Raw genomic sequence first — 14,048 nt, forward strand, 5'->3', positions numbered from 1 at the left:
ATAGGAGTAGAATGGGGCACAAGAGAGAAGGGGCTGGATTAGGGAGGGTTCTTTTTTTGCTTTGCACTGTGCTCTGTCTACTCCAGGCTCGCATCCACCCTCATCCAGTTCCTTGCACGCTGCCTGGGAGAGGAGGGGCTGGATTAGGAAACTGAGGGCTGATCTCTGGTGCCTGAGATTTTGGGCACTGGCCAATGGAGTGATCGGGGGCAGAGCCTTGTGTGTTTATGCCCATAGGTATAAGCAGCCTCGTTGCGGACGCCCCCCTCGGGTTTGACACCCGGGGCAGCCACCCCCCACCTCTGTGGCTCTTTGCAGCACAGCACGTTAAATGTTTTTCTTTCCTTTGTGCCCGTGTGACTTGAGGAGGAGGAGGGGGTGTTCCCTTTGCCAGGTTTGCGCTAGCTCTGGCTGTCAGTGCTGAGCGCGGCTCTAGGCAGAGCTGCTAGCGACTCCAGCTGCGGGGGAGCAAGGGCAGAAATGCAGTGACAAGCGCTGGCACAAGGCGAAAGCGCTGCTCGCCTTAGTGACGGGCAGCGGTGAAATAAGGCAGCTTGCCGGGCGAAGGGGGGGGGGGACGACGACTCGAAAGGGACGCGAGAAGACGCCAGAGACGGAAAGCAGAGCACATCTCCCTCGAAGCGGCGCAGGCACGTCAGCGGCCCGAGCAGGAAGTGCCGGGAAAGTGTGAGCCTGGCATGGGGTAGCGCGCTGCCAGCAGTGCACACCATGGCAGCGTCCAGCAACTCCAGCTTGTCGGGCTCCTCCGTTTCCTCAGGTTAGTGGGGTTTTTTTTAAAAATTTTATTATTGTTGTTGGTTTGCTTCTTTTCTCTTGCCGCGGGACTGTTTGGTTGCCTGGCCGTTTTCTGAGCTCTCCAATCCGTCAGTCTCCAGATTGTCCAGCGCTGTCCCCCGGGGCAGACCTTGCGGTTCTCCGGATCCCTCTCCCTGCCTGTGGCTTTCGTGTGTGTGTGTGTGTGTGTGAGCGAGAGAGAGCGGGAGCCCGGGAGGGGAAACGCTGAGGAGCGGGATGCACCCCCTGCCTTGCTGCCCTCCCCGGGTCTGCGGGGAAGATGTGCAGCGGCTCGAGAGTGCGCCTGAGGAACCTGGAGCCCTAACTTAGAGCCGTTCCACGCCGGGGCTTTGGGGGGGGGGGGCAGCAGGGGCAATCGCAGCCTCGTGTGGCTTTTTGGCCGTTTCTGCTGCTTCACACCGCCCCCCCCCCCCCCCCCGGCTATGAATTAGATGTTTAAAAAGCCGAATGCGGCTGGAATGCTGCAGCCGGACCCTAAGCGGAGTGAGCCAGACTGGCCCCCCCCCCCGACAGAATGATAGATTTTCTTCGGCTCGCCTAAGCTGCGTGCAGTGTAACAAGTGAAACAGAAGCGGCTGTGTTTCTCTGATGCAGATACGGGCAGCTTTTCGTTGTGGCTCGCAGCATTTCTGTTGGAAAGACACTTTGTTTATTTTTGTCCGAGAGAATGGCATGGTGTTGAATCAGGGTTAGAAATCATACCCTTTATAGCTTGTTGCGCTGATCCAACTGAAATTTATATATATATATATATATATATATATATAACACGGACTTAGAGGTTTTGCTTCTGGCTATGGCAGTTTGTAATCAAATGATTTATTGGGGAAGAGGGGGGAACACCATTTTTGCCTTTGACTTCCTCAGGTGATGGAGTTGTTTAATAATAAATCTTGTGCAGGTAGGTGAGAAGTGATTGCACTGAGGAGCTGTCAGACTGGCTCAGAGATAGAGGCACTGCTGCCTGTAGGGCCTCAGACTGTTACCTGCGGTTAGGTGGCATTCAGAATCCAAAAACCTGTTTTGAACTTGGCAAAATAGTATTTCATTAATATACTGTTAGTAAAATATGCTTTTTAAATGGAAAAAAAAAATCTGTGTAGACATTTGAAAAAAACCAAAAGGCATAACTAACACAACCGTTTAATTAATTAATTTAATGGGTCTGTGTATCAGCAATAACAAGCTTCTTTGTGTCTGGTTGCTTGTTGTGCCAAGATGCCATGGGGTGCTGTGGAGTTGACTATGTTAAGACATATATCTGTATATATTTATCTAATATTGGATATGCAGAAAGATGTTATTGCTCTACTAAGAGTTTTGTATAAGAAAATATTTAATCTAACAAATTTTAGTGCTGGTGAAAGGTGCCAGCAGTTGAAACTGATTTGCTAACAAGTCAGTTGGGTGTACAGGCTGCGTGGCCATGCAGACCTCCTCACTTCTTGGCCAGAGGCTGCTCTGGAGGGATCACCTCTAAGGGCAGGAGGGGAGTTCAGCCTCCATGTTCTGACTCTTGGCCTCACTGCTGAGACTGTCTATCAAGGATATTTAACTAGGAAACAGTTGTGAGGATGGCTATTGATGGTCATGTCCTCCAAGCAGAGCATGGACTGAAGTCACCATTTCTTTTCACACAGATTACTGAACGATGAAAGCAATTTATAAACTTAAAAACCTTCCATCCCAGTTAGAAAGTTTGTGATCAGGCCCCTCTGGGTGGAGTGGAAAGACCCTAACCAGAGCAGTCACCACGAGCCCCATGCTGCTGGGATAACCTCGCACCCTAGCTATCACATTCTTAAACCGTGCCCTGACTCTGCTGCTCCTCCTCCACTCACTTCCCAGGTGAAGAAGAGCTGCCTGCTGCATTGCTCTAGAGCCCAGGTGGTGAGAAGTGGCTCCTTCTTCAGTCTGGCCAGAAGGAAAGTGGAACTAGCGGATCCAGTGTTTCTACCCTGATCCTATTGGTTCTTCCCCCAACTGCTCAGTCAACTGATCTATCCGGCATGGGAGGGAGAGGAAGGAGTGGCGGCAGGAGGTGTTGGATCCGCCTGCCTCATTTCTCTATTGGCTGGGGGCGGGGACAGTGAGGGGGAAGTGATAGCGAGGCCCCTGGGAGGCAGAAAAGCAGCTTTCAAGATGGGGTTGCAGAGATGGGGGGGGGGGGGGAGAGGGGTGACTGGGCATAGTTGGGACTCAGGAATATGCAGTGGGAACTGAGGGACGAGATTGTAGGGCAGAGCTGTCTGAGGGGAAGAATCTTGGCCTTCCCTGACGTTGCTATTGGTGGACCAGGAGGTGCTATCAGTCAGTATGGAGGGAACTCTCCCGTCCCCATCTCACTGTTCAGCCTCATGGCGTGGGTCCTCGGTCCTGCCGATTGTCTCTGGACCCCTATACTTCCCTAGGGTCATCTCTAGTGGTGATCAATTTATATGCTGAAGTTATTCTTGCACTTAGTCACAGGTTCTAGCTCTATGGGTGCAGTGAGTGCTTGAACACCTCCAATTCTGAGCAAACATCTTCACTGTGTCCAGGGAGGGATAACATGCTTTGGTGCCTGCTCAACATTTGACGTGGCTTTTTTTTTTTTTCTTTAATAATAAGTTATTTTATCTGTTGCCTGTGAACTTAATCAGCTATCAGTGTAAAGTGCAATTCATATCTTCAAACACTTAAAAAAAACCACAAAAACCCAAAACAACCCCCCCCCCAAAGTACTGTATTTTTAAAAAAATGTAATTTTTTATTTAAAAACATTTATTACCCACACTGCCGATGTTCAGAGCAGGGTACAGTATAAACATATACAGTCTAAACATATACAGTCAAATGAACAGGAGAGAACAGGACATTACATACCGTAGTTGCAAAGCTACAGCAAACATGTTGAATGTACCTAAAGGAAGAGAATATTTAAGAAAATAAAACTAAGCAGTCCCTATTCTACTGATACTGACATAAATAGTCAGAAAACATATTTTAAAATGAACAGTGTGATTTAGTTTACAAGTCCTAGAGCTGCCTGCATATAAACTGTATGTATGGGAGCCAACTTTTCAAAGTGTATGGGGGATATTAAACTCAACCCAAATTTCAACATTGTCAGAGCTGACTCTGCGTGTTTGCTTGCTTATTTTTTTGGGATTGAGCTGTTTCCTTCTGCTCCTTCCTACTTCTAGCTCAGTCAGAACTGTACTGGCATCTGACTCTAAGGGCCTCCCTTCACACCTGGGTGGGGAATGTTCCCCCCTCCTGTTTTATGTACTCGCCCAACGTAATTAACCCACTCTTTTCAGCAAAATCCTTGGCCAGATCCCACACACCAAGCAGGGGGGCTCCTTCTGGAAACCTGCAGTCATAGGCTCTGGCTACATTGCCTGATGGCTGCGAACACCACCTCTACCGCATCTCCAGCCGACCCAGGGAGAGAACACAGGCACTGCCACCAGGGTGGCCCGCACGCTAGCTTTTAATCTCGTTTTGACAGTCTTCTGTTTTTGACCTTAACTCGCCTAAATTTGAAGCCTTACTTCTTATTATAATGGGTCTCTGTGGTGAGCTTTGTCCATCAATAAGCAAACCTTGCCTTGCTGGGCAGAGCCGGGTTTCCCGGTAGGCGCGTGCCTAGGGATGCCTTGTGTCCGGAGGTGCCACGGACCCTTAACAGGGCAGGTCCAAGGTGGAGGAGGAGGTTGCCCACTGATTATGGCACATCTTTGGAGGGTAGCCTGCACTTGCACCCCCGATGCCACCACAGCTTGCAGTGAGATTCCTCTCCCCTTCCACCCTGCTCCTGCAGTTTTAGAGGGGCGACCCCTCCTGCCACAACAGGTATATCTCACCTTTTATAGACTGTATGCATATCTATCAGTTTTTCATCATCTTCCTGATTCTTTTGTAGTTTATTTATTTATTCTTTTTCTATACCGACGTTCATGACCCGTCATATCACATCGGTTTACATCAAACACAGGAGAGAAATACATGGAACGGGTAAAAACTTGGTCGGTAACGGGGTATTAACATTTCTGCAGCCATTTAGAGTATAACAAATTATGAACGAAACCTAGGGTGGGGAAAGTGGCGTGTAACAGGGGGAGATGGCGAGGAAGGACTTCTGGGGACCGAGGGATAAGCAGTATAGAATATAACAGTATAAAAATATAAGGATGTAGCAATATAAAACAATATAAAAAAAACGACATAACCACTATAGCAATAAAACAATATAACTTGTATCTTCTGAGTCTTAAGTATCCAGGGCTGAGGAATAACGAGGGTGGGGGGGTGAGAGGGCCTTGCAGTGAGGAGGGTGAGGGTGGGGTACCCTGGGCGGGGAGGGTGTGGAGGGGGGAAGGGTAGCACGGGGGCGGGGGGGGGGGGGGTTGACAGGAGGGTAAACAAGGGAGTAATGTGGGGGGGGGTGCGAGAAGGTAGGACGGCTGGGAATTAAAGCTGAGCAGTAAAGCAGGTTGGGGAGGGTTCTACAGTCTACAGTTCTACAGTCATTTTAAGGAAACGCTTGCTTCAGTTCTTTCTTGAAAGTCCGCAGGCATTGCTCTTGGCGTAGGTCTGGGGGTAGAGCATTCCATTGTGTGTGCATTTTTTAGACACAACAGCCACATAATCAGGCCGATGCAATATCGGGCGCTAAGGTCAGCGTGCCGCCGAATGGGTGGTTGGAAGTGTTAGACTTGCGTCCGAAGCATGTCCAAACCAGCGCATAGATAATAGCACCTATCACGTTTATTTATTTATTTAACTCTTTTTTTTTTTTTTTTTTTTTAATACTGACATTCATGGAGCATATCATATCGGTTCACATAGAACAGGGGTATTATAAAATTAGAAAGAAGGTTAAATTACATTGAACAGGGTCATGAGAACTTGGTTAACCGAACGAAGAGGAAAGGCGTAGCAGGTCGAGATGAGAAATCAGTAATTAACAATGTAGAATGACGTGCTGCATTGCAGATCTCGTTACAATTGATATAGCCAATAATATAAACTTAAACAAAATTAAGATTAAAATTATAACATATGGCATAACGTAACTGGTTGCTGGCTCTAAGGAGGCTAAATTAATTAATAGGGGTAAGGATGGGGAGTGGGAGGGAGGGGATGGAGGAGGCTTAGGTGAGAATTATATGCATGGTAGAAGGCGAAGGATAGGTAACAGAGGTAGCATATTAAGTGGATTCAACAGTGACTTAAATGTAAATGCATGATGAAGAGGTTATTAGCTGGTATGCCCAATGTAAAAAGTTACTGTGCGCTGGACTTGCGTGTTTTTACACTCAAAAATTAGCGCCAGCCCCGGAGCTGGCGTTAAGTTTTGAAGCACCCCAAGCCATGCACAGAAAAGCAGAAAATTCTGCTTTTCTGTGGTTCCTCCAACTTAAGACTTTAAAGTGGTCAGGATAGGAATAGAGACGCTCCATTTATGAGCGTCCGTTTTCTTAACCTGGGCACAGCCATGCCTCATGGACACGCTAGGGATGCACAATTTATCCTTAGCTTGTCCTTTTTAGCATGGTGGCTCATTTGCCTATTGAATTGAGCGCCCAGGAGCGGTGATAATGCATGTGTTAAAAAACAAAACAAAAACCAAAAACAGTGCGTTCCGTTTGGATGCATGTTTTTAGTGTGTCTGTATTGCATTGACCCGAATATTGTTTACAAATGTGTTTGTCAAATAAGTTCATTTTGCCCTCTCTTGACTTCCCTTCAGAAATCCTAAGTGTGCATCTTTTACAGCATCATCCATTGGCCCCACCCAACCAAATGTACTATGAATAAGGTTATAACCAGTATCACCTGGAACATTTGGTATGTGAGGCTTTGGTTTCCTGCTGCCTTTTAATCAGTGCGGGTTTTGTTTCTTGTGAATGTATACGTACAAAACATGCTGCTTATTGAGGGAGGAACTGCTGTATTCACTGTGGCAGCAGCAGAAGAGCTTTTTAAGGCAGAAGGCCTTTGCTGAACAGAGCTGCTAAATGGTAGCCATTTCAGGTTTGGGAAGGCAACAGTGACCTACATATTTCGTTTACCAACTTTAAATGGCAGGCCAGTAATGGGACTTTAGTTCCTACCGAGTAAATAGCATTATCAATCTACACCTCCTCTGAAGTTCAAAGCAAGTGCTGAAATTATCTTCCAGTATCATCTCGCTTTTAAGGTGTCTTTAAATGAGCTATCTCTGTAGTGTAGACCCCTTGCCTTGTCAGTGGCAGTCACAGGCTGTTATTTTGAGTAGTGGTGGCTTTAGAATGGAAGTCAGCCGACAGTATATTTGACATTTTGTAATGATTTTGGAGATTGTAAAACAGGAATCTAAATAGATTCTGTATAATATTCCTTTGTCTATCTGACTCTTCTTTCTGTTTTGTACTTATTCTTAGGTCTCCTTCCTTTTTTGTTTTCCTCTGTTGGAATGGTCTGCAGGTTTGTGGGCCCTTGGCCCGAGGTGCGAGTTGTTACTTCCTGTGGGGAGGCGAGGTCAGGCACAGCGGAGAGCTCTGGGTGAAACTGTGGAGGGGTCCTGAGGTGTGGGGTAGGAGACAAAGCCAGGAGGGATCCCCACAGTAGATTAGACAGGCTGGAGATCAGTACCTGGGCAGAGGCCTCCGAAGGGGATAGCGCTAGGCAGACACATGGAGCGGGGAGCGCGAGACAGGACGTGCAGGAGGTGTCCCGGAGAGGCAACCCCGAGGGGCGGAGCTTGCGCTTGAAGGAGGTACTGATGTGATGACGTAGGCCAACCTGCGGTGCGGGGAAGCCTGAGTCAGGTCTCCAGATGATGATGTAGTCCAGCTCGAGGAGCGGGAGGCACCGGCAGAGACCGGTGGTGGAATCAAGGGTACTGCTCTGAGGAGCAGGGAAGCACCAACAGTCCCAAGTGTAAAACGTAGGCACTACCCCGAGGAGCAGGAAAGCACCGGCAGTCTCGCAATAGAATGTAGGCACTGCCCCGAGGAGCGAGGAAGCACAGAGGTAGAACTCCCAAGTGGTGAAGGCGTTCCCAGAGGCGGCCCTGAGGAGTGGGGAGTCAGGTAGATAGGACTCCTGGAGAGAGTAGGGCTAGCCCGAGGAGCGGGGGAAGCCAGGAGACCAAGACCCCGAAGAACGCGCACGCTGGCCCCCGAGGAGCGGGTACCAAGCAGGGTCCAGAGTCCAAGAAGGTCCGGTAGCATCACCACAGGAACGAAGGAAACAGGAGCAATAGTAATGGAACTCGTTGCCATGTTGGCTAGCTGAGGGCAAAGATGGAGCTTAAATAGTCTTATCCAATGATGTCATCAATCAGGGACCCCCTTGAAGTTGCCGCCGAAGAGGCTTTAAAAGAGGGTGGTGGTGGCGGTGGCGGGTGGCGGCGGTGTCTCGACCGCCAGGAGGAGCCATAGGAAACACGGCGGCAGAGGCTGGCCCGCGCCGCGATCAGGCCTGGAGAAGGAAGCAGGACGGTGCAGGACATGAGTAAACGCGGTCGCAGCCATCTGCGACCGCCGGTCATAACATCTGTCGTCTTCTGTATTATGTTTTCATATTTTCAAATTTTGGGGGAATAAATGATATGCTACTATGTACCATACAATATGTCTTTCTTACAAAACCTCCTCCTCTGAGTGCACTCTTCAGTCAGTCATGCTCTGCTCATCTTTATTATGTATCAGTGTGAAGTCTGCATGGGATTCTCATGAGGGTCAGCGCAGCGGCAGCCTAATTTTGTTAGATGCATGATGGCAGATGTGGCACATTAGAAAGGTGCTGTGCTATTGTATGAAAGCTGTTTCTGTTGCTTTTTTTTTTTGTCTGTAATGCTCAAAATGATTTATGAATGTTCCGCGTGCAATCCGAACTGGACACATTTTTCGGAAGTTGCGGAATATAAAAGACATTGTAAATAAGTAAATAGCTAAAGATAAAAATTCCCTCTCTGTGGGCAGGGTAGTCAGCCACAAGAAGAAGCCCCCGTGCTTGACTGGCAGCCTCTGACCTGCACTGGGCGCGGAGATGGCAAGAGCCGAGCCCTTGCTCCCTCGTGCTCACGCAGTGAGAAATCTCAACAGCTGGTGCCCGAGGCTCCTGCCGCTCGGAGGCTGCACCAGCAACAGCTCAAAAAATTGAAATAAGAAATTTTAAGCTGTTATGAAAAAGTTGAAACCTATAATTTTTATTTCTTGGATGGGCACTTAAGCTAGTCAAAAATTAAACGGCAGTGCATCCTCGTAAACTAAATAGAAATAAAAATGAAAAAGGCAGATGTTAAAGTATTTAAGTGCCGGCTGAGTTGCCCCGTCACTTTTTTGGTTAGTGATGTTGATGCAAGTGAAACCTGGCATTTAGCATTGTTTCATCATATTTAAGCTTTTCTTGTTTTCTGGAACTTGCTGCCATTTACTCCTGTCTATGATGGTACATGCAGCTTATTCTTTAAAACAACAGCAACAAAAAAATCACAGTACAACTTAGCCAGCCTACTGCGGCATGTCTATGATGAGATGTACAGTGCCACCCACTGACTCTTGGCAATTTGATACATGCCCCTAACCGTCAGTTACCAAATGATGTACAACAGAATACCATGGTCTCTGCATGGAAAGGTTTATATATAAAAACACTGAAAATGTCTTGGGAGGTATCTCCGGCCCTCTCAGTGGTTGGACCGCCGAGGTTTACACCTGGAATGGAGAAGACTATTCCCCAGATTGGGCAAGGAAAAGTCTCTCCCTATTATGGCAGTTCACCCATACTGACCTGGGGGGGTTTTGTTGTTTTAGTGACTTGAAAGCGGAGTTTAAATTGTCACACAAGGAATTTTATATATATTTACAAATTGGACATTTTATTGAGAGAGACTTCTACAAACGGTCCAGGTTTTTGCATCCTCACCCAGTGGACGAATTTTTTGAGCTGCCCCCGGGGAGGAGGCAATCCCTGGCCGCTTTAAATAAAGTTTTAAAGAGGCTGAGCTCTCCCATTGACCTGCAGGCATTAGTACAGGGGTGGAATGCCGAGTTGGAAGTCCCTATCTCCTATAAAGTACTGAGAGAATGTTTTATGTACAGTGGTCCCTCTAGTTACAACCAGCTTGACATACGAACAACTTGGGTTACAACCAAAATTTTAGTTTTGAGTTTCAACCCAAGACTTGAAGTACAACCTTAATGCCGGCCAAGGCCATGTGTATCCGCTCGTGTGTGCGGTTGCTTCTAATTGGGTGTTTTTTCCTGTCAATAGCGTTTTTTGGGGCTTGGTGGGTGGAACTTCTGCTCTGCTGATGCAGTGATTGGCTGCTGCTGCTGCTGCCGCCGATGAGGCCTGTCCATCTTAGGCGCACCCAGAGCTGCAAATGTTCACAGGAGCACATAGGCAGACCTGGCACGGCATTGCAGCAAGCAACAGCATCACTGGTGACCAAGGAAGCTTCTGTGCAGCAGCAGAAAGGGGGTGTAGCACTCAGCTGGCTACAGCAAGGTATCAGGAGGAGCGGATTGAGTATGCTGGGAGGGGGAAATGAGTATTTGGGGGCCAGAGATGTGCTCTGAGGGGATGGGGAGGGGGGAATCCTCCCCCTCCTCCCTTCCTGCAAGCCAAAGATGTCAACTTGAATGGTGAGTACCGTATGAAATTGTTGTTTCTGGTAGGCTAGGCACATTTTTATAACTTTTTGGTGATTACACTAGGAAAATTATAGGTGTTTCTGGTAATTACGCACATTATACAACCCTTTTTTATTATGAAAATGTTAGGTAAGGGGTGCTTTGGGAGGTTTGGAATGCATTATGGGTATTTCCATTATTTCTTATGGAAAAAATGGTCTTGACTTACAACCAATTTGAGTTACAACCAGCCCCCTGGAACAAATTGAGTTCGAAGTCAAGGGTCCACTGTATATAACAGATATTTCTGAAAATGTCATTTTAAGATTTTGCGCCTTATGATTGTGCCTGTCACATGGCCCTTAAGGCGAAATTGGTTGAATTGAATATATGTTTGAGATGTAAGATTACTCCTGGAACATTATACCATTTTTTCTGGGACTGTGTACAAATAAGAACATTTTGGTCTGATGAACTTACTTAAGAGGTATACTACAATGTAAGGTACTCAGGTCACCTACTGTATGCTTGTTTGATTCTCTAGACAAGTTGGATCCCAAAATAAAGAAAACTCAAAAGGGGTTTTTACAAAAAGCATTTTTATTAATGAAAAAATTCTGGATTTCTGGCTGAAAACGGAAAGTCCATCTTTTGTATATTGGAAGTCAAAACAGCACCAAATGGTTATATTTGAGCATATGACAGAAGCAGATCATCAGCACCTAAGACAAAGAAATGCTCTGTTCATAGGGATTTGGCGGGACTATCTTACATCTTTGACATCCAAATCCAGGAACACTATTTTGGCAATGCGATGATTGTGGAATATGGTTCGGACAAAACCTGGCAGATGCTTGAGCTCCACCAGTGTTGAGACTTTGAGGGATCCTATAGGGCAGTGGTCCCCAATCCTGTCCTGGGGGCCCACCAGCCAGTCGGGTTTTCAGGATATCCACAATGAATATACATGAGAGAAAATTTGCATGCACTGCCTCCATAACATGCAAATTTTCTCTCATGCATATTCATTGTGGATATCCTGAAAACCCAACTGGCTGGTGGGCCCCCAGGACAGGGTTGGGGACCACTGCTATAGGGTCTGCGATTTTGGTGTTCACCATACTCTCTGTTGTGCTAAGGTTCTGACGTGGACTCTGAAGGAGATGAGGACAGTAAGGGAAAGGGGGCTGGAAGGGAGAGGGCTGTGGGATTATTCTTATCCCAGTTTGTAAGAGTTATGCAGTATCATGTGTTATCTGTTTCTCTGTGAAAATGGTAGAAAAAAAAGTAAAAAATAAATAAATAAATAAATAAAATTCTTTGATAGCAGTGTAGTCTCGCTCTTATTCTGAGGAATAATTTCCTCAGTCGTACCTTGAATTTAACCAGGCTTTCCCCCCCAAAACAACATCCTGCCAAATCTATCCTGAATAGCCCATAAAGTATATCTTCATTGGTTTCTTTCATTTGTAGACTGTCTTCATCTCTTCCCTATTAAACCTGTACTCAGGGGCAGGTTCCCAGTGTGGCTACTCTTGATCTATGGGAAGTGCTGCAAAAAAAAAAAAAGGAATCGTGACAGACTTTGGCCGAATGAAAGTACCCGTGTCTTGTTAGCCCTTCCTTTGGGGGTCATTTTGTAACAGCCCACATAAATTAGATGGCAAAGACATGAATAAATGACCCCAGTTTCCAAAGGGAAAGTACGCATAAGCATGTGCATGCTTTTCTTTGAAAAAATGACCCCACCTAAACTACCCACACATAATTTATACCTCTTTATATTTGTGCGCTGATGTGTGTTGGAAAATTTGGATGCATATACTTTTGAAAATGTGTGCGTAAATGCATCCTCTTGGAATGCCTCTGTTCCGACTGGGTACACCTATGAGTAAGTGCAAATGTGTGTGTACAGAGAGTCCTTTGGGATCTCCTCTAGAGCTAGGCGAGGGGCGTACCACTTGGCTACAGTGCTCCCCTGTTTGTTTGCTACAGTGTTGGGCTCCTGTCTGTTCAAGTGGGGCGTCAGATCAGCCTGGCATTTTTGTGTGGCATTCAAAGAGAGAGGCTCTTTTATTTATTTATTTGTGGTTTTTATATACCGGACTTCGTAGGATAACATCAGTTCGGTTTACATTATAACTTCAAAATCAGCAAAACAGAGGCTTTACATAGAACTTATAGGAAAACAGTGAATAAAACAAAATTAAATAAACTATATAATGAACGAAGCTTAAATAGAGAGACTTAAATAGAGGTTGTTGGATAACTGAGATGGTATTGAGAGAAATGGTTGGGGGATGGAGTGGGGGAAAGAAAGAAAGGGGTAGAGGGAGGATGAAGATGGACAGAATGTATAGAGGGGATAGGGGTTGTATATTGCATATAGGGAGGGGAATGAAGAGTTGAAAGGGTTGCATGGGGAAGGGAAAGGAGGAGTTGCATAGATTGCAAGGAACTATTTACAATAGATGCATTGGGGAGGAAGTAGCATATATGATTATAAAACTATATACAGAGCGTACATTATTGAAGATATGTAAGTCAAGGCATGAAGTTGAAAATCCAAGATGGTAGCAGCTAAGAGAGGGAGTTATCTTGTGAGGGATCGTAAAGTTAGAACTGATGGATCTGTTAGGGGCAGGGACGCGGGAGAGGAGGATCTTTTGTTTTGTTCCCTTGTTCCTAAATAGGAGGTGCCACTGTATTTTTGCAGTCCACAACCCGGCTAGTATTTGGATTGTTCTGAAGAATTTCTGGACTTTGTTCTCATTTTTCCTGGTCCCCCCCCCCCCCCCCCCCCCCCCCGGTCTTTCTCAGGGAGGGAAGGAAGCATCCTGTCCAGAGAGAGGCTAGGAAGTGAACCAATTTTCCATCTGAATCTGACACCTAGTATTTGGAGTGGGGCATCTCTGTCTACTTTAGGAGAAAGTTTTGTTGGTATTTTTAAATGACTTGTCCCTTTTTTTTTTTTTTTACTTTTATTTACATTGGATCTCTTATTAAGAACATAAGAACATAAGAAAATGCCATACTGGGTCAGACCAAGGGTCCATCAAGCCCAGCATCCTGTTTCCAACAGTGGCCAATCCAGGCCATAAGAACCTGGCAAGTACCCAAAAACTAAGTCTATTTCATGTTACCATTGCTAATGGCAGTGGCTATTCTCTAAGTGAACTTAATAGCAGGTAATGGACTTCTCCTCCAAGAACTTATCCAATCCTTTTTTAAACACAGCTATACTAACTGCACTAACCACATCCTCTGGCAACAAATTCCAGAGTTTAATTGTGCGTTGAGTAAAAAAGAACTTTCTCCGATTAGTTTTAAATGTGCCACATGCTAACTTCATGGAGTGCCCCCTAGTCTTTCTACTATCCGAAAGAGTAATCATGCACTTTCAGCAATGACATGAATTAGGTAAAAATGGTTCTACGCCACAAACAATATTGCATCGATTTTATAACACAAAAAAACATACTGGTCACTGTAGCAACCCTAAAAAACAACACAAGACAACCATCCACCTACACTTCGTGCAACAAAATAGATAATACATGAAGCTAATCATCGATCTAATGTGCAGAGCATTGCAATTCTTGTAATCTCGTTGTAGTCATT

At 46.1% G+C, this 14,048-nt stretch overlaps 1 protein-coding gene across 1 annotated transcript in view; it reads left to right on the forward strand.

Moving 5' to 3' along the window:
- Positions 1–205: 205 nt before the first annotated feature.
- The window catches only part of CHN2 (chimerin 2), a 480,978-nt gene continuing 467,135 nt past the window's right edge, over positions 206–14,048 (forward strand). The window contains exon 1 of the mRNA XM_029589197.1: positions 206–778. Within this exon, the coding sequence (XP_029445057.1) occupies positions 730–778 (49 nt within the window). The 5' untranslated portion in view covers positions 206–729. The remainder of the gene's footprint in view (positions 779–14,048) is intronic.

This window comes from Rhinatrema bivittatum, chromosome 2 (assembly GCF_901001135.1).
Source record: "Rhinatrema bivittatum chromosome 2, aRhiBiv1.1, whole genome shotgun sequence".
NCBI lineage: Eukaryota > Metazoa > Chordata > Amphibia > Gymnophiona > Rhinatrematidae > Rhinatrema > Rhinatrema bivittatum.